This window comes from Carcharhinus amblyrhynchos, chromosome 11, assembly GCF_965287045.1.
Source record: "Carcharhinus amblyrhynchos chromosome 11, sCarAmb.v2.hapA, whole genome shotgun sequence".
In the NCBI taxonomy this organism is placed as follows: Eukaryota; Metazoa; Chordata; class Chondrichthyes; order Carcharhiniformes; family Carcharhinidae; genus Carcharhinus; species Carcharhinus amblyrhynchos.
This window is the reverse complement of record NC_137334.1, coordinates 33,089,206-33,109,833: the sequence shown is the minus strand read 5'-3', so window position 1 is coordinate 33,109,833 and position 20,628 is coordinate 33,089,206. Positions and strand designations below refer to the sequence as shown.

At 39.1% G+C, this 20,628-nt stretch overlaps 2 protein-coding genes across 2 annotated transcripts in view; one reads left to right on the top strand and one right to left on the bottom strand.

The window, feature by feature from the left end:
• LOC145350024 (glucose-1-phosphate thymidylyltransferase) overlaps positions 1–20,628 on the bottom strand; it is a 69,056-nt gene that overhangs the window by 23,014 nt on the left and 25,414 nt on the right. The gene's annotated exons all lie outside the window — the stretch shown is intronic.
• asnsd1 (asparagine synthetase domain containing 1) lies at positions 848–19,788 on the top strand. The gene is made up of 6 exons (XM_080198832.1): positions 848–951; positions 8,122–8,175; positions 14,040–14,115; positions 14,892–16,477; positions 18,158–18,339; positions 19,530–19,788. Exons 4-6 carry the CDS (start codon positions 15,020–15,022, stop codon positions 19,783–19,785), a joined length of 1,896 nt encoding a protein of 631 aa, XP_080054958.1. The 5' UTR covers positions 848–951; positions 8,122–8,175; positions 14,040–14,115; positions 14,892–15,019; the 3' UTR covers positions 19,786–19,788.

The window sequence follows — 20,628 nt, the reverse complement described above, 5'->3', positions numbered from 1 at the left end:
TTTTAGTGGGACAAACCATTCTGATCAGAGTGATCTGATATTTAGCAGATTACTTTAGCGAATTTACCTTGTAAGTAGTTGAACTTTGCAGACAAGGAAGGTTTAGTTCAGTTTGTTAAATGGCTGGTCAGTGATGGAGAGCAATGCCAACAGCATGGGTTCAATTCCTGTACGAGCGAAGGTTATTCATGAAGGCCTACCTTCTCAACCTTGTGCCATGCCTGAGGTATGCTGCTCCTCAGATTAAATTGCCACTGGTCATCCGGGACAAAGGTGACTTTACTTTTGCTCATGAATAAACAACATTTTTAGATTATATGTCAGTGCCTCTGCAACAATACTGCAGCAATGACTTGGGTACAGCTCTGAGGAAATTTCCATCCAATGTCTTTCGGATAGAGGAAATATACAGGAGAAAAATGGAGAAAGTTGGTAAGGAAAACAAAAACAATGAAAATAAATAGTTAAGATTGAATTTGTGTTCTAATTCAAGCTATTGAATAAGTAAATTCAAAATTTGGGTGGGAGGAATTGAGTTGAACCATCAATACAGGATGGGTACTGCTTGCAAGTGTGTAAGAGCAGAAAATTGATTTGTACATGGTCTAACTACATGTGCTTTTAGGACGTGGATTGAGGATCTATGTCGTAATTTGGCCATTCACACGCGGGGGGATGCTAAACCCAAAATAGTTGCATTGATAGTTGGGCTGCAGATTCGCCCTGCACCTTTCCGTATAACAGTGTTGTAAATTCCGATGTAATGCGTCTGCCTGGGCATGGAGGGAGCTGATGAGCTCGGCCCGGCCGCTGCGCATGCGTGTAGTCACTTTGTGTACTTCCGGGAGGGCCGCACATGGGAAGAACCTGGAGAGAGGGGAGGTGATGGAGGGCACTTCAAATGTAGTGCAGGACAGCGAGTTGGCCCGTAAAGAAGCGTTGAATAAACAGGTATTTTTTGTTTGTTTGTTATTATTGCCTGGGCACAGGGATGGAAGGCTAGAGTAAGCCTGTCCTAGCTCAGGGTTGCAAATCTCTTCCTTCAGGTTTATTATAATCCTTCAGTTATGAAGAAGTCCTGAATTTTAACCTAATCAGTGGAATGTGAAAACGGTTTGAATGGTTTCTCAAATTTAATTCTTTGATCTGAATATTTATTCTTGTTTCAAATATTTATATAACTGTGATAAGCCACCAAAGCCTTGACAGCTGCGCATTTTCAGAGGCAACAACAGAGAAATCTTTTTGATGCAGAGTGGTTAGGAATTGGAATGCACTGCCTGAGTGGTAGAAGTAGATTTAATCTTGGCTTTCAAAAGGAAACTGGATAACTTTCTGAAGATTTTTTTAAAATGAAGTGCTACAGGAGAAAAACAGCTCAGTGATTCAAGCTGAATAGCTTTTACAGAGAGCTGGCATTGATGTAACAAGTTCCTTCCATGCTGTGATCCAAGTGAATTATTTACGCAGCACCTTTCTTTTAAAGATAGTCGAAAAGTCCCCTGAGCACGTCAGATAAATCTTAGCAAACACAGAGAAGAATGATAGGACAGTTGGTCGTGGAGGTATGTTTTAAAGAGTGTCTTAAAACAGGAGAGAGAAGCTGAAAAGATTTAGGGAGTGAATTCCAGAGCTTAGCTGCTGAAGGCATTGATGTCAGCAGTGGTGGGTGAAGGAAATTGGGGGTGCACAAGGCTGGAATTTGAAGAATAGTGTTCATGAATGGTTGGTTCATAATTAAAACTTGTAACTATGTAATGCCTTCAACATAATAAAACTTCCCAAATTTCTTCACAGAGGCTTTATAAAATTAAATTTGACAAGCCACACAAGGAAACATTTGGTCAGATGACTAAAAGCTTGGTCAAATAGTTTGGCTTTAAAGAGTGTCTTAATAGAAGGAAAAGAAATAGCAAACCAGAGAGGTTACAGGAGGAAATTCTAGACCTTAATGCTTGGGCAGCTCAAGGCACAAGTATCAGTGTTGCAGTGATTAAAATCAGGATGCTCAAGAGACCACAATTGGAGCAGCAGTATCTGCGAGAGTTGTAGAGCTGGAAGAGATTCCAGAAATAGGAAGGGGCAAGGCCATATGTGGGATTTGAGAATTTTAAAATCAAAACGGAGGCTGGCATGAATCGGTGAGCATCAGGGCAATGGATGATCAGGAGTTGGTGCGAATTATGACACAAGCAACAACAGTTTTGGATGACCTCGAGTCTACATTGGGTAGAAAATGGAAGGGTGGCCAGGAGAATGTTAATTGTCAAATCAAAAGGTGACAAAGGCATGTTTGAGGGTTTCAACAGCAGATAAACTAAGGTGGGAGCTGAATTGGGGCAATTGGTTGTCTTGGTGAGACTGCATATCTGTGTTTGAAACCGCTATGTCATGTAAGATCAAGGTTGCAAATCTGATTCGGCCTTGAGTTGATGAAGGGACTAGGTTATGAAAGCATTTAAACATCTGCATGAAAATTCTACTTTTCAGGTATTGCTCACATTGAACCCCTCAGTTTAGCTCTCAAAGTAAGCAGATGTAATTTTCTCTTGTGCATTCAGCATGTAGAACATTTTTCTTTTGTTTTTAAACAAAAGATATTGACAGGAAGAAGGGAGAACAGGTTGCAGAATTGAGTGAGGAAAGAAATGCAGATATTGAAAGAGAGGATAGCCATGGACAGAATCTATTTGGTTAGGTTGGGGAAGTAGTGGTGTAGTAATATTGTCATTGGGCTCGTAATCCAAACATCCAGGGCAAGATCTGGAACCCTGAGTTCAAATTCCATCACAGTAGATGGTGAATTTGAATTCAATAAAAAAAAGGGAATTAAAAGTTTAATAACTGTTGATTGTCATTAAAAACCCATCATTGATGACCTTTAGGGAAGGAAATCTGTCTTCCTTAGCCGGTCTGGCCTACATGTGACTCCAGATCAATAGCAATGTGGTTGACTCTTAAATGCCCTCAGTGATGGGCAATAAATGCTGGATTACTAGCCCAGTGACAATATTACTACACTCATCCCTTAGATTAATAAAAACAAACGAAGCTCCCATTACACTACTGGGTTTATTCTAAAGGTCATCAACTCATGGAAGGATATCGAGGAAGAAATTTACAGGGAAATTGCAGAGGTGCAAGAGTAGTGATAATGGAGGACTTCAATTATCTTGATATAGTTTGGGATAGTAATAAAGGGAAGAGTATCTGAAATATGTTCCCAGCCCAGCAATGGAGAAGGTGTTGATATACCTGCTTCTGGAGAATGAAGTGGATCAAGCATCAGCAGGAAAACATTCAGTGATCGCTGCGTCATGACGTTTGGATTAACAATGAAAAAGACCGAGGATCAATGAAAAGTACTTTTTTTGGAGAAGGATTAATTTCAGTGGGTTGAGAAATGGATCTGTTCTGGGTAAATTGGAATCAAAAATTGGTTATAATTTTGCCTGCCAAACAGAAAACAACTTTAAAGGGGAGATGGTTCGGCTGCAGTCGAGCTACATCTCCATGAGTGGGAAAGATAAGGCCCATGAAAAAGCTTTGGCCACCGGGATTAAGGAAAATCCCAAGGCTTTTTACACATATATAAAGAGCAAAAGGGTAACCAGGGAGAGGGTTGACCCACTCAAGGACAAGGGAGGGAATCTATGCGTGGAGCCAGAGGAAATGAACGAGGTATTAAATGAGTACTTTGCATCAGTTTTCACCATAGAGGACTTGGTGGATGATGAATCTGGGAAAGGATTGTAGATAGTTTGAGTCATGTTGCCATCAAAAAGGAGGAATTGGGATTCTTGAGAAACATTAAGGTAGACAGGTCCCCAGGGCCTAATGGGTTATACCCTAGAATACTGAGAGAAGCAAGGGAAGAAATTGCTGGAGCTTTGAGAGAAATCTTTGTAACTTCACTGGCCACAGGAGAGGTCCCAGAGGATTGGAGAATAACCAATGTTGTTCCTTTGTTTAAGAAGGGTAGCAAGAATAATCCAGGTAATTACAGGCCAGTGAGTCTTACATCAGTGGTAGGGAAATTATTGAAGAGGATTTTTCGAGACAGGGTTTATTCCCACTTGAAAGTAAGTATTAGGGAGGCAACATGGTTTTGTGAAGGGGAGGTCATGTCTCATGAATTTGATCGCGTTTGTCAAGGAAGTGACGAAGATGATTGATGAGGTAGGGCAGTGGATGTTGCCTACGTGGTCTTCAGTAAGACCTTTGACAACGTCCCTCATGGCAGACTGGTGCAGAAGTGTAGTCGCATGGGATTAGAGGTGAGTTGGCAAGGTAGATAAAAAAAACTGGCTCAGTCAAAGAAGACAAAAGGGTACCAGTGGAAGGGTGCCTTTCTGATTGGAGGGCTGTGACAAGTGTTCCTCAGGGATCAGTGCTGGGACCTTTGCCGTTTGTAATTATATATAAATGATTTGAAGGAAAATGTAACTGGATTGATTATAAGTTTGCGGACGACACAAAGGTTGATGGATTTGCGGAAACCGATGAGGACCATCAGAGGATACAGCAGGATATAGATCAGTTGGCTGGAGAGATGGCAGGTGGAGTTTAATCTGGACAAATGTGAGGTAATGCATTTTAGAAGGTCGAATACAGATAGGAAATGTACAGTAAATAACAGAACCCTTAAGAGTATTGATAGGCAAAGGGATCTGAGTGTACAGGTACACAGGTCCCTGAAAATGACAATGCAGGTGGAGAAGGTAGTCAAGAAGGCATACGGCATGCTTGCCTTCATCGGCCAGGGTATTGAGTTTAAAAATTGGCAAGTCTGTTGCAGCTTCATAGAACCTTTGTTAGGTCGCATTTGGAATATAGTGTTCAATTCTGGTCGCCATACTACCAGAAGGATGTCGAGGCTTTGGAGAGGGTACAGAAAAGAGTTACCAGGATGTTGGCTAGTATGAAGGGCATTAGTTATGAGGAGAAGTTGGAGAAACTTGGTTTGTTTTCACCAGAGCGACAAAGGTTGAGGGGAGACATGATAGAAGTCTACAAGATTATGAGAAGCATGGACAGAGTGGATAGGCAGAAGCTTTTTCCCAGGATGGAAGAGTCAAGCGGACCATCAGAGGATACAGCAAGATATAGATCAGTTGGAGACTTGGGCAGAGAGATGGCAGATGGAGTTTAATTGTGACAAATGTGAGGTAGTGCATTTTAGAAGGTCTAATACAGATAGGAAATATGCAGTAAATGACAGAACCCTTAGGAGTATTGATAGGCAAAGGGATCTGGGTGTACATGTACACAGGTCACTGAAAGTGATAATGCAGGTGGAGAAGGTAGTCAAGAAGGCATACGGCATGCTTGCCTTCTAGGGGGCATAGGTTTAAGGTGTGAGGGGCAAGATTTAAAGGAGATGTACGAGGCAGATTTTTTACACAGAGTAGTGGATGCCTGCAACTCATTGCCGGGGGAGGTAGTGAAAGCAGTTATGGTAGTGATTTTTAAGGGGCATCTTGACAGGTACACGAATAGGATGGGAATAGAGGATATGGTCCCCTGAAGGGTAGGGGGTTTTAGTTAAGTCGAGCAGCATGGTCAGTGCAGGCTTGGAGGGCCAAAGGCCCAGTTCCAGTGCTGTAATTTTCTTTGTTCTTTGTTCTTTGTTCAATCAAAACAAGAGCTCACTGGATAGACAATAAGATGAAGTAGAAATTGGAGACATATGATGAACTCTAGGTTCTTTATACATGTGAGAACCAGGTTGAATATAAAAAGTTCAGGAAGGAAGTAAAGATGGAAATAAAAGAGGACTAAAGAGAAAGCAAAAAGTTTATTTATTAGTCACAAGTAAGACTTGCATTAACGCTGCAATGAAGTTACTGTGAAATTCCCCTAGTCACCACAGTCTGACCAGTGGCTGTTTCGGACAAGTATGCGAAGAGACTGGAGCTAACATAAACTTACAGTGAAAGGATAGTACGAGGAGAGGTAGGGTTGACAAGGGACCAAAAAGGAGACCTACACCTAGAATTACAGGATATGGCTTAGGTACTAAATGAATAATTTTATTTATTTTATCAAGGAAGAAGCCATAATGAAAGTTGAAATACTGGGTGGCTACCAATTATAAAGTGGAGGTTTTAGAATGGCTGGCTATACTGAAAGAGGATAAGTCACCAGAAATTAATGGGATGCATCTGAGCAAACTGAGGGAAAGTAAGGGTGAAAATTGCAGAGGTATTAGCCATGATCTTCCAATTCTCCTTAGATACTGGTTGTTTTATTTATTCTTTCATGAGGTGTTGGAATTGCTGGCTAGACCAGCATGTATTACTCGTCCCTAATTGCCCTTGAGGTGGTCATAAGCTGCCTTCCTGAATCAGTGCGGTTCATGTAGTATAGGTACCTCCACAGTGCTTTTAGAAGGGAGTTCCAGAATTTTGGCCCATCAACTGTGAAGTAATGACGATAAAGTTTCAAGTCAGGATGGTGTGTGTGGCTTTTTTTATTCATTAATGGGATGCGGGCATCGCTGGCTGGGCCAGCATTTATTGCCCATCCCTGAGGGCGGTTAAGGGTCAACCACATTGCTGTGGGTCTAGAGTCACATGTAGGTAAGGATGGCATATTTCCTTCCCTGAAGGACATTAGTGAAAGGTTTCATGATTATCATTAGATTTTTAATTCAGAATTTTTTACTGAATTCAAATTTTACCATCTGCCTTGGTGGGATTCAAACTGAGGTCCCCAGAGCATTACCTTGGGTCTCTGGATTACTAAGCCAGCGGCAGTATCACTATGCCACTGCCTCCCCAGAAAGGAAATACAGATGATGGTTTTCTCATACATTTGTTGGTCTTATCCTTTTTCCTTTTTTTAAACTTCACAAAATGGCAATATTCTATCAAAGCAGGCTGCCCTTTTGTGCTACATCACACAGTTCAATTTAGTGTATTGAGGTGACACCAATAAAATTTAGAGTTTTCATCGGCATCATTTCTTTTGCTGATGTGAAAGATCTTTCAGCCTGTAAACAGCCATAATGAATATGTTTTGCTTAATTGAATAAAGGATGAGGGTGACTTAATAGAGGTCTTTAAATCATGAAAGGATTTGTTAGTTTGGGTACAGAGGGAATGTTTCCTCTTGTGGGGAATAGCATAACTAGAGGCCTTGAGTATACAATAGTCGTCAAGAAATCCAATAGGGAAATTACAAGAAATCTACTTACCCGAAGAGCGGTGAGAATGTGGAACATCCTACCACAGGGAACACTTGACACAAAATTTACAAGTATAATGAACTGGAAGAAGGAAAGTGACAGACATTCAGAGGACATTGGCAGGCTGGTGGAATGAACAGACACTTGACAGATGCAATTTAATATAGAGAAGTGCAAAATGATACATTTGATAGGAAGATATAAGCTAATGGTGCTTGATAGTACAGAACACATAGTGAGGAAACTTTTTACCTTGCATTCATTGTTACAGACACAAGAATGCCAAATTTCAAAGAGAGCAACAATATTAACTGTATGTGAGAAGGGTGCTGATTAGTTTGTAAGCTGACTCTGGTAAATGTGTTACTGTATAGAATGCACCGGGGAACAATTGTCCCCTGCATTCTTGTTAAATTCAAAAAAGATGCAACGCTTGGGCATGTTCTTTTTGCTTGCAGAGTATGTGACTATATGTAGCTTTGAACAAGCACAAGTGAGCCACATTGCATCCCTGACTGATCTTAAATTGGTTGTTACTGTAATTCTTAGCACACCTGGGATTGTTCAACAAGTGCTGTTCAATGGTGAAATCACATTCAACATTAGACATCATGCTGTGAGTTTTGCAAGCACAGGCTAGTTGAGTATGGTCTGCATTCTTGCCTATTGCAAACATCCAAAACTAGTGCACATTCTGCCTGCTACACAACTTCTGCACTATAAAGATGCTATAATTTTCAGTGCCGGTGCTATGCTAGGAACATAGGCCTTGTGTCCCAGCAGCTGGTGGATTGCATCAAACAACATGTCCCATTGACTGTTCACAATCTGTTTTTTTTCCTAAGTTGACATTTTTACTGAACTACAATGATTATTCAGTTATGTTTCTATTTGATCGTTTCAGTGTCAAACTTAAACTTTGCTTTTAATAGATGAAAGAACAAAATGTTGCCATTGATGAGCTCTCCAGCCTTAAGAAAAATCGGGTAAGTTCATGAAACGGAAATCTTAAGTTAATACTTATAGAAGTTAGGTCCTGGCATTAACATGATGATGATTGTCTTGAAAATACAGTGTAAACTTTGTCCTAAAATGTGAGTAACTTTAAAGTTGGATAGAATAGAAAATTAATGAAAAGTAAAATTAGAACAGATATCAGGAAGACTCTTTTTCAAGTATTAAATATTTGGAATAACCCAGCAATCTAGATAACAGAGGCACACATTAGGTTTATTCAGAATTAGATGCCAGAATGGCCATAAGAGATTGATTAGCAAAATATAAACACATGGGCTCGGAGGCAAGAAACTGGCATGGATTAAGGATTGGCTAATGGGCAGAAAACAGTAGGAATAAGCGAGTCATTCTTGCATTGGCAGGCTGTGACTAGTGGAGTACTGCAAGGATCAATCATTTACAATATGTATCAAAGATAAGCAGGAATATGTTTTGTGAGGAAGGGGCATAGAAGTTACAGGAGGATTTGGACAGATTTAGATAGAGTCGTAGCAAGAGAGCGAAGGGAAATGCTAGGACCAAACAAACAGCTTGCAAGTCCACCGGGGGCAAAGCCCCCCGTAAGAAGCTGGCTACCAAGGCGGCTCGCAAGAGCGCTCCGGCGACTGGAGGTGTGAAGAATCCTCACCGGTACCGTCCCGGCACTGTAGCCCTGGGGGAGATCCGCCGCTACCAGAAGTCCACTGAGTTGTTGATTCGTAAACTGCCTTTCCAGCACCTGGTGCGGGAGATCACTCAGGGTTTCAAGACTGACTTGCGCTTCCAGAGCTCAGCCGTCATGGCCCTGCAGGAGGCCAGTGAGGCTTACCTGGTGGGGCTCTTCGAGGATACCAACCTGTGCACCATTCACGCCAAGCGGGTCACTATCATGCCTAAGGACATTCACCTGGCCCGGCGCATCTGTGGGGAGCGCGCTTGAAGCTGATGTTAGGTACATAGATATAACAAGAACAGAGCAGATGGAATATAATGTGGAAAAATGTGAGGTAATCTACTTTGGTAGAAGGAACAGATGTATAAAATATTTTCTAAATGATAATAAATTAGAATGTGTAGGATATCCTCATCCATAACTCACTGAAGGCACAATTTTGCTTCTATAACCTATTAGGAAGGTTAATTTTAGCCTTTATCGCAAGAGGATTTCAGTACAGGAGTATTGAGGTCTTGCTTCATTTGTATAGAGGCTTGATTAGACCGCGCCTGGAGCACTGTGTACAGTTTTGGTGCCCTTACCTCAGAAAAGATATTATTGCCACAGAGGGAATGCAACGAAAATTCATCAGACTTGTCCCGAGGATGGCAGGACTTATGAAGAGAAACTGGGCAAACTGGGCCAGTATTGCCTAAAGATCCAAAGAATGGTAGATGATCTCATTGAAGCCTGCAAAATACCTTAAGATATAGACAGGGTGGATGCAGATAAGTTGTTTCCCTTGGTTGGAGAATCTAGAACCTGATTAATTTATTTCAGAATTAGGGGAATGCCACTTAGGAGCGAGATGAGGAGAAATTCCTTTACCTTTAGGGTTGTGAATCATTGGAATTTTCTGCCCTCAAAGGCTATGGAAGCTCAGTCATTGTGTATGTTTAAAGCAGAGGCTTAAGAGATTTCTGATTAACAATAATGTAAAGGGTTTTGGGTATAGTGGGAGCAAAAGACATTGAAGTCTCCAATCAGCCATGACCATATTGAGTGTCGGAGCAGGTTTGATGGGCTGAATGGCCCACTCCTGAACCAATAAAGATCAGAACGTCTTAGGTTTGATTTTCAATCTCTGCTGGTCAGTGTGACATCAGTTGGCAAACAACAAATGGCTTTAGCATCCTTGGCCTTCATTACCCAGAGTTCCCACTCTTGAGCATTCGTCAGTGAGTCCTGGAGAGTTCATATGGAATAATACAGCAAGAAGGGGACCATTTGGCCCATCACGCCTTGGTAGATTTTAAAGCTATCCAATTGTTTCACTCCCCTACGTTTTCCCCATAGCCTTTTGAGTGTTCATCCAATTCCTTGTTGGAAGTTAGCACTGAATTGGCTTCAACCATTCTTTCTAGTAGTGCATTGCAGATCAACACCTTGCTATGTCATTCCTTATGTTGCCTCTGGCTGTTTTGCTAATGCCTTAAATCTGCATCTTCTGGTTATAAACTCTTCTACCTCTGGAAATAGGCTTCAATTTATTTCTCATTATTTTGAACACTTGTATGAAAGCACCCCATAATCCTCACTGCAACCTTTCTAAAGCTTTGAAATTCTTCCTCAATATCCCAGTTGAAGTCTAACTAGTGTTGTGTAAATGTAGCTGCTTGTTTATTTGCTCGTTGCCTTTATTTACAAAGTCAAGGATCATGTATGCATTTTTAACAGCCTTCTCAAAGACTTCAAAGACTTAAATGGACAATCCTAGGTCTTTCTGTTTCTGCACCCCCATTAAAATTGTACTGTTTATGTAGGCTCTCTAATTATTCTTACCAAAATGAGTCACCTAGTGGATTAAATTCAACATAGAAATATAATCTGTCCACCAATTTCACCAGAATGTCTATATCCTTCTATCTCCTTATTTTTATTGCATTTTCCAGTTTTGTGTCGTCTGCATACCTTGACATTATGTCCTGTATATCCAAGTTCAGATCATTGCTAAATTGTTTCTTAATATCCTCAGATGTGTAGGTTAGGGGGAGTAGTGAGATGAATATGTAAGGTTACTAGGATAGCCATGATGTGGAGATGCTGGCGTTGGACTGGGGTAAGCACAGTAAGAAGTCTCACAACATCAGGTTAAAGTTCAGGTTTATTTGATCCAAATAAACCTGTTGGACTTTAACCTGGTGTTGTAAGACTTTTTACTGTGCTTTCTAGGATAGGGCAAGGGGTTTAGCCTGGATGGGTTGCCCTGTCAGAGAGTTGGTGCAGACTCAATGGGCTGAATTACTTCTGCATTGTAGGAATTCTATGATTAGTATATATTAAGAATAGTGGTCCACTCAGAGGTACATCTTCAGTCTGAAAAAAAAACTGACCACTATTTATTTGCTGTTTCTTAGCTAGTGTTGAATCTACAGTCACTCCCCCTTTCAACCCATGGACTTGAATTTTGCTAACAAGTCTACTGTGGCATATAAATCAAATGCCCTTTGAAAGACCATGTGAGCAATATCAACTCCACAACCGTCATCAACCCTCTGTTACTTCATCAAAGAACACAATCAAGTTAGTCAGACTCAATTTGCCTTTAAGAAATCCATGCTGACTTTAGAGTCATAGAGCTTTACATCACAGTAATTGGCCCTTCAGCACATCATGCCTGAGCTGGCCATCAAGCACCTCTCTACTCCAATCCCATTTTCCAGGTCTTGGTCAATTGCTATGATATTTTAAATGCTTATCTAAATGCTTCTTAAATATTGTAACACTTTGTGATGTGTATTGTGACGTTAGTGTACCTTTAAGAATTTTTTTTTAATCGTGTTCTCTGCAGCTCTCTCAACCTCAACTTTTCTCATCGTTGTCAGGCCATCAACCAGAAGCCCTTTTATTGCTCCTTCAGTGGTTTAAATGGGATTTTGTTTATTTTTACTATGGGCCTCAGGTACTTTCTGGGATTGTTTTATGACCTCGCATTGTTAGGAGGAAGACTGGTTGGCAGATCATATGTTTTGGACAGATTTTTTTCCTTCCTAGAGAATTTAAGCTTTCATTATCTGTTTGGCTGCTGACTTCAGTTTAGTTTAGAAGGGAGTGGACCTTAAACTGAAAGCAGTGTTTCTCTTGCTCCCTGGTGCTCTGGGAAGTTGTTCTAACTTCAGACTGCTCTGGGTGCATCCAGAGGGCTGCTAGAAGATACAAGGCTGAGAAGTCAGGGTTTTAATTCTCCAATCAAAGGACTCAGTTCCAGTATCACATGAGCATTCGTCTTTGCTGTATTAAACCTGTGGAAAGAGTCTATGGGAAGTTTTGTTTGATTGGAACATATTTGTGTATATTTGTTAAGGGGTATAGATCATCAAGGTGGTTTTGTTTTTGTTTGTAATTGATAAAGCTGTTGCTAATTTTCTTTCTATACATGTTAACTGTATTCTTATATAAACTTTGTTTGATAAAAGCTCCCTAGTCATTTGAATCATACCTGAAGTGAAACATATGCTTGTCCTAGCCAAATTCAAAGTGCAAAACTTATGATCTAGTCTGACTTCATAAATTTTGGAGTTTCTGACCTTGAATCATAAGTCTCAACTCATATTTTTCCAGGGTCCCAATTAATTTTGTCCTAGATTAATGCCTCTATAAGTTTCTCCAGAATCACGCTGTCTATATAGGAATTGCTGGATTTGTTCCACATTTTTGAGGTTTTCATTCCTCCAAACCTCTAACACCACTTGCATATCAAAAGAGGTTTGAAAAAATGTGGCTCGAACTTTTGAAGTTTCTGCCCTCACTTCTTTCAACAGATTTTGATGCAGTCCATTGTTTTTCTACTTTGAGTGCTGCTAACCTTTTATGTATTTTCTCTTTATCTATTTTAATCCTATCTCGTTCTTCTGTAGCTTGCTTCTTCACTGTGACTTTGGCAACATCCATCGGTTCCTTAGTGAAAACAGATGCAAAGTTTTTATTTAGTAGCTCAACCTTCAGGATGATTTCCTTTTAGATCATAATTCATCTATCCCTTGATTTGCCTATCTTTTTCCACTAGTTACATGTTTGTGTAAGACTTTTGGCTTCCCTTTTACTGCTAATGTATTCTTGTGCACTCTGTGCAGATTAGCACACTTCAGTTGTCCTTTTTTTTGGTTCTTTATTGATTTACAAACCTCACATTTATCAAAAGTCTCCTTTTTTGTTTCGTTTTAATCTGTATACCCTTAGCTGGGTAGCTCTGACTTTTTTTCTCAAGGAAGTGTATCGAGTTTGTATCCAAACTATATCTTATTTGAAGGCCTTGCAGCTCTTATTTACAGCTTTACCTGGCAATCTTTGATCCTAGCCCACCTGGACTAAATGTCTTTTCAACATTTGATTTTTCTACATTCTTTCCCATAACAATTCCAAACCTGATACTATTTGATCACTGTTTCCCAAATGCTCCCCCTCTGAAACATGCTCCACTTGCCCCACTTCATTTCCCAAACTAGATCCAGCATTGCTTCCTTCTTGTTTGGACTGAAAACATATTGATCAATAAAGTTCTTTTGTTCACATTTCAATAATCCCTCTCCCTCTTTGCCCCGTATGCATTGTCACTTTCATACTGTCACAGTTGTTAACAGTGCAACAAGTTGATGAAGATTTCAGGCAGCTTCTCTATGCTGTTTGTTTAATACAGATGATGTTTGTTGACTCTGGATCCTTTACAACTCAAACTGCTGACTGTCTCTGGGGTCACAAAAGATTTAAAAAACTGGTGCCACAAACAATTTTTTAAGAAATCCCACCCACAGTACAATCAGTAGTCTGAACTGCCCATGATCCGGCTGGGGTTTAGTTGAAGAGTTTTCTTGCTCTCTTCGCCCAAAGTGGCCAACTTTATCCCAACATTGTCTGTTAGCCCTCAACTTGCCACTCCTTCCAGCCAAATCTGAGATTGATTTAGTGTCTGTCATATATATAACAGGCAAAACAGTTGAAATGGTAATTCCTAATCAAGCAAGGATCCTACCAAGTGTTAAATATAAATTCAGATATGTTGAAATTTGTTTTTGTTTTACTTTAGCAATACACAGTACCTGAAACTAACAAACCCTGTGTTGCCATATGCCCACAGGTAAAAGTGATTGCACGATTAATTTGGATTTTTATTGTTAATAGCTATTATTCATTCTATTTCAGAGAGTTTATAAGCAGCAGCCCAACAGCAACATATTTTTCTTAGCTGATCGAAAACAGATTCTAAGTGAATGTAGATGTAAGTTACTTTTAAGGTTTTGTAAAATGTGATGGGTGAATAAAGTGCTACATAAGTTACAATGCAGTATTTGTTACATGTTTCTTGTTACTTTGATTTTTATATTGGTGCAATACACATTTGTGCCATTTTCCCCTTCATCCAGTTGTTTAATATATCCTTTCCCTTTGCACATCCCTTAACTGATGGTCAAGTGACTCTCTCTCAATCACTATCGTGTCCAATCTTGAATTGATAATTAATCCAATGACAGAGAAACTCTGGAATATACTAGTCATGGAATTATTCGATCATAGTTTTGAAGCCTGATGATGGTACTAAATTGAAACTAGTAGTAATATACTTAATGAAAAGTTTATGTTCTAGTTTCAATTTTTATAAATTGTATTACATTTCTGAAAGGACTGAATAATAGCTTAAATATCTAGATAAGTGAAATAAGGTAATTACTAGAATATCTAATAAATACTTTCATTCTCATGTTCAACAAATGTATCAATAACGAGACATACAGAATTATCTATTCATACACTATCCAAGCTTTTTGCCTGTGATTTGCTTATTCTTCCATATTTTTAAAAGATTGACTAAGAGAGCAGTTTGTTTTCCGCAGTAATTTTTTACCTGAGGGTGCTTCACCTTGTTCAAATCTTTAGGAAATTGAAATCAATTTTGTTCCTTTTAGTAATAAAATTGCTGTGAAAGCATTTATTTCAGTGTGTTCCTTTGTTATAGGATATACCATCCAATGAATGTAATAACCACTATTTTTACAGGCGCCCTTGATGAGATGAAGAAAGAATACCAGGAATTAGAAAACTCTGGAAAAAATGAATAAGTAACTAACAGCAAGGCCGCTATTTCTTATTTGTTGAGTTTGATAGATAAATTTTAAAAGCAGACAATGTGTGGCATTTGTTGTATATTAGTTTTAGCCCCTCAGAAAAATGGTTCTGGTGTTTTGGCAAAGGATATGCTTGAACGTCTACAACGGCGGGGTCCTAACCATAGTCAACAGTTATCTAGAGAAGTGCCTGAGGTGGGCTACAATGTATTTTTCTCTGGTCATGTGCTTCATATGAGAGGTTGCCTAAGCATTCAACCCACGCAAGATGCTCAAGGAAACCTTCTGCTTTGGAACGGGGAGGTATTTGGAGGAATTGAAATTGGACCTGAAAGCAATGATACTCAGATTATTCTTCAGCAGTTATCTTCATGTAAAAGTGAAGAATCCATTCTGTCAGTCTTTTCTTCTATTCAGGGACCATGGGCTTTTATATACTACCAACCATCCCATCACTGCTTGTGGTTTGGTCGAGACTTTTTTGGTCGGCGTAGTTTATTGTGGCAGTTTAGGAATGTTGAAAACCTTTGCCTCACTCTTACATCAGTGAGCACTTCTGTTCCAGAATGTATATGTGTTCCCTGGCAGGAAGTACCAGCATGTGGACTTTACAAAATTGACCTCCAGAAACAGACTAGTGCTAAATCATTCACAATATCATGGTATCCATGGAAACATAAGTGCATTGAATATGAATTCAAGACTCTCCATTTAGGTGACGAAGCTCAGTTCACTGAAAAGCTGCCAAATTTTGTTTCTGTGTTTTTGAATGAATCAAAACTATTCCCCACAGCACCTGTTACTCCTATGAATTGCAGCATGCCAGTGTCATGTACTGATACTGCGAAATGTGAAACGTCTTCAGCAAATATTGAGATTTTTCTTTCAGATGAGCACAAGAAAAAAATAGTTCATCAGTTTATCAATGTTTTGAGTGAATCTGTTAGACGGCGAGTGCTTTTCTTGCCCCGATGTCAAAATCGCCCCAACTGTTCAGATCAGTTCCCAGTTTCTGATGAAGCAAAAGTTGCCATTCTCTTTTCTGGGGGTGTTGATTCAATGGTTCTTTCTGCCTTGGCTGATCATCATATTCCACCAGATGAACCTATTGATCTATTGAATGTAGCCTTTAAGCAACAAGAACAGAAAAGACAGAAGACCTCAACAAAACAAAAGAAGGGAAGCATTTCTTTCAGCACACTTGAAGAGGAAACTCTAGAATGTGACAATGATACCATTAAAAAGACAACTGTTTTTAATGTGCCCGACCGAATTACTGGATTGTCAGGCTTAAAAGAGTTGCAAGTTTTAAACCCTAACAGAAAATGGAATTTTGTAGAAATCAATATCACATTAGAAGAACTGAAGGAAATGAGACAACAATGGATTAGTCATTTAGTGCAACCTTCGGATACAGTATTGGATGACAGCATCGGCTGTGCAGTGTGGTTTGCTGCAAGAGGAATTGGTACCAACACCAGTAGTGGAGAAATTCAACCATTCATCAGCAGTGCAAAGGTGTGTATTAACCCTTAATGAATATTTTCACCCGCCATTCGCACTGTATAAACTATCTATGCATCCATTGCAAACACCTCCCTGAAAACAAAATCATAGCACATAGATCTTTTTGTGTGCTGTTTAAATTATCAGTCAAATAGAAAGCAACGGCGAAGACAAGAGCCCTCCACGTATTCCATATCATTAAGGGAATTTATATTCCTTTGAACAAACAAATCCTAAACTCAAGTGAGACCCTCACAATTAAACTGACAGGTGTACAAGCCGATCTGGCATAAAATGGTTCTCTCTAATATTATTATGCACAGAGCTCTATTGTCATTACTCTGATAGATTTACCATGCGATCTGTCCACATTGAGGGAGTAAGCAGATTATAAGAATTACACCTTCTGTCCCAAGTTCTGGACCTGTTAAAAATTTCCTCTTTCCGCGCAGGCATCCACAATGCTAAATTAATCTAATTCTATGACCATCTTGCTGTAGGCCTCGGCCACAATGCAGGGCAAATGAATTAGCAATGACCCTCCTTGTGGTAAACCAGTTATTCTTCCCTCATCTTTGTTTGAAAAGAAAGCTTTAGCCCTGTGAAAGTATATATCCAATGTTCTTGTGTAAAAGCCAAATTTTTGGGACTTTTTTTAGGCCGGAAGTCATGTGGTCAGTTTTACACTGTCTAATGATTTTGTAGGACATACGTTCCTGATTCGGGCCCCGCCAGAAATCCCAAAAAGACCATTACAGTGGAATAAAGTGAAAGCTAACATACCAAAGAATTCATAATTATCAATATAATCTGTTTACTTTAATATATTTAATAAAAACAAATACAAAACTTAGCACTCATTTTCATTAAAATTTATACAGTTACAACAAAGTCAGAAGTTTGATCCTTGAAACACTTGATCCCTGAAGCACTAAAGTCAACTTCTACACAAGGAGTGTGAATAGTTATGGATTTTTGGGCCACAAATCATGGGGTTGAACTTTACATGTGATTGACGTTTACACATCCAAATACAGTAGATATAAAACTGTGGCTGGATTTTGAATTACACTGACAGGTCACTTGCTGAATTTTCTCTTTTTGTAAAGGGTTACCCTCACTGCATCCTCCAGTATAAAGTTGTTAGTATTTGTCAACTTACAAAGGTTCCCTTGAGTTGAAATCTAGCACACTTGCACTGCTGCCAGTAGAAAGAACTTGATTTTCTCTAATCGACTCTCTTAGTTACTATGTTCCTCACATTTCTCACCTAAAGCAATTCTATTCAAACACCTTAGGACCAACCTCTGCTTTTTTCCCCAAAAGGCTCAATGCCCCATCCATGTTTATGTCTGTCCATAATATCTTCCTCAAAAAACAATTTTTGTAATAAAAAACATCTACACTATACATCTCCACTTTCCATCAGTTATACAAATAGTTTTCAAAGTTGGTCTATTTCCATTAAGAAGCTGCACGTTCCTCAGTTATTCAAAAATATATTAATCTAAAATTTCAATACAATATTTTGTCATCTGAAGTCTCAATACCCAAAATTTAATTGCTCTTTTTATCCTGCACTATTTAAAAGGAGATGTTGCTTGACTTTTCAGAGTAAATAAGTCTGAGACAGAACTGTACATTTAAATATTGCTATAGATTCAGGAATGAACAATATTAATATGTTTTTAGGTGGTTTTAACCGGGATAGGAGCTGATGAACAACTTGCAGGTTATTCCCGTCACCGTGTCTGCTACAAAACATCAGGTTTTGAAGGCCTCGTCAAAGAATTAGGGATGGAACTTGGTCGCATCTCCTCGCGTAATCTTGGACGAGATGACCGAGTCATTGGAGATCATGGAAAAGAAGCAAGGTAAGTCTGTGCTAGTTTTGTGTTGTGAATAACTGAAATATAGTTTAATTCACTGTTACCATAAAATTTTGTTGAGAACTGAAGAGGGCTTAAGTCTAAAATTGAAGATTCAGAGATGAGGCAGAATAGATTGAGTGCCATCCATGTGCATATAACTCAAGATTTAATTCTGCCCAAATAAATTGATGCAAGATGTTACATGAGCAACTGCTGAGGATTCCAAATTAAATGTTGTTGCAAATAATAATTCAACAATCCTCTTGTAATGCTGTCAAGGATAGAGTATGAGAAACGAAATAGTCACAGCAGTACAGTAGATTTTTATTTTGGACTTGCTCACAATTTTTTTTGATTCAATCATAATATTTACATTGGGATGGCACAAAATGAGAACATCTCATTCCTCACTCCAATCAGGAAATAACTATTGCAGCTATTTTACTGTGTTGTGAAAAATTGAATAACACTGGAGTAAAATCTTCAAGCTAGTTTTCCCTTCCTCCCACAAGCAATCTAGCTAGGATTCTCAAAACAGACCTAAACCAAAAACCTGACCACAATTAACTGTTCAGACTGAATTTCAAGTTTAACATTACCCAAAGTACTAGTCTGATCAGTTTCTCATTGTACAAACTTTTTTATCAGCAGGACGGAGATTGCTACTTAAACTGACAGATTCATTAAATTATAAAAATAATTCCAGTGCAGAACATTCATAGCCAAATTGCATTCCGTATATTCACCACCCAATAGTTAAAATGGAGTTCTGCAATTTAACACTTACATTGTGAGCTTGTTGGACCAGCCATGATGAAATAAATTTTGTTTACTCTCAATTTAGTCTTGTCTGCAGCATGGCTTTTTTCAAGCAGTACAATAGTAGTTGACACAGCGCAATGGAATTTCATTTTTTAGTGATTGGATATTGTCAAAAAAAAGGGGAGTTGTGGTGTAGAGTTGGGATGGACACCTTTTGAGGCCATACTGCAGCACCTGTGTTAGGAAGAAAAACTGAACAGAACAGTTTGCACTAAGGCACTCAACTCCTGACTGACAACATGGGGTAGCATTGTAGATTGAGCTGTGAGCCAGGTAAACAAGAGTGTAGTGACAGTACAAAATTTACATAAATGGCGAAGGAACCTTACATTAATATTAGTACTAATTTTTTTTTATATTTGTCATTTCAGATTTCCCTTTTTAGATGAAGAAGTTGTCTCTTTTCTAAATGAACTTCCTGTGTGGGAGAAAGCAGACTTGACTCTGCCTCGAGGGATTGGCGAAAAATTGCTTTTACGAATGGCTGCAAAAGAACTTGGTCTTACTGCATCTGCTGTTCTCCCAAAGAGAGCCATGCAGTTTGGATCTAGAATTGCAAAGATGGAAAACCACAAAGAAAAGGCTTCTGATAAGTGTAACAGGTTATTGCAAAGCTTGCTGGATTAGGAATCTCTGCTGTAGTTTGTCCTTCAGTGCCACTTTTATTAAAAGTACAATATTTAATGCTGATACATAAAATAACCAAAAGTAGTATAGGTGTGGTGCTGTGGGCCTTTGGATTTCTGTACTATTTACATAATTATGCAATCAAATGAGTATCGTACACTGTTGAAGTTCAGATCTTGGAATTCCTCATTCTGTAGTATTTTAAGTAAAAAAAAAGCTTCTGCATTTCACATTCAATTAATTTGTTGTTTTCCATTCAGAGCACTGCAAAATATCAACTACCACTTTGTGACTAATTCAGACAGGAAATAAGAATGTTGGAAATCTCTGGTTATTCAGACAACACAATTAGTCCTAAGATCTTAAAGACTAATGTGCAAATCTGTTCCTGAACAAATGTGCATTCAGTTCATGTAACTTAAAATCAGGCACTCAATGTTAAAATATTTTAAAGATGGTTTAGTATTGTGATTACATTAGTAACAATAAACCAAATCATACAACTAGAATATGGTTCAGGTATCCCTATTACATGTGGCAATATTTAATGGAGGTGCTGACAGTTGACATGAGCCCTACATTGCCTCTTTTCAGGAAGGCCTGCCAAATTAACTGTTAATCCAGCACCTAATCAGGATCCCCGGGGCAAAATTCTTGTTCTTCAAGAGCTGCTGACCAATCAGCAGCCAATAGCTCTTTACTCTCTGGTGGCATTGTCCATCAGACAATGATTGCTTCCACTGCTACATCTACACAGAGCTTAGGATTGCCTGGGACAGTTGGGTGGTAGTAGAAGGGGTTCTGAGTCAGCAGCAAGGGCAGAGGAGTGGCTCTCTGCAATGA

Bases quoted from the DNA above. Each gene is read 5' to 3' on its own strand.
- asnsd1 (XM_080198832.1), top strand. From the start codon at position 15,020: ATGTGTGGCATTTGTTGTATATTAGTTTTAGCCCCTCAGAAAAATGGT. The intron at 16,478-18,157 runs GTGTGTATTAAC...ATATGTTTTTAG, and splicing joins CATTCATCAGCAGTGCAAAG to GTGGTTTTAACCGGGATAGG. The intron at 18,340-19,529 runs GTAAGTCTGTGC...TTGTCATTTCAG, and splicing joins GATCATGGAAAAGAAGCAAG to ATTTCCCTTTTTAGATGAAG.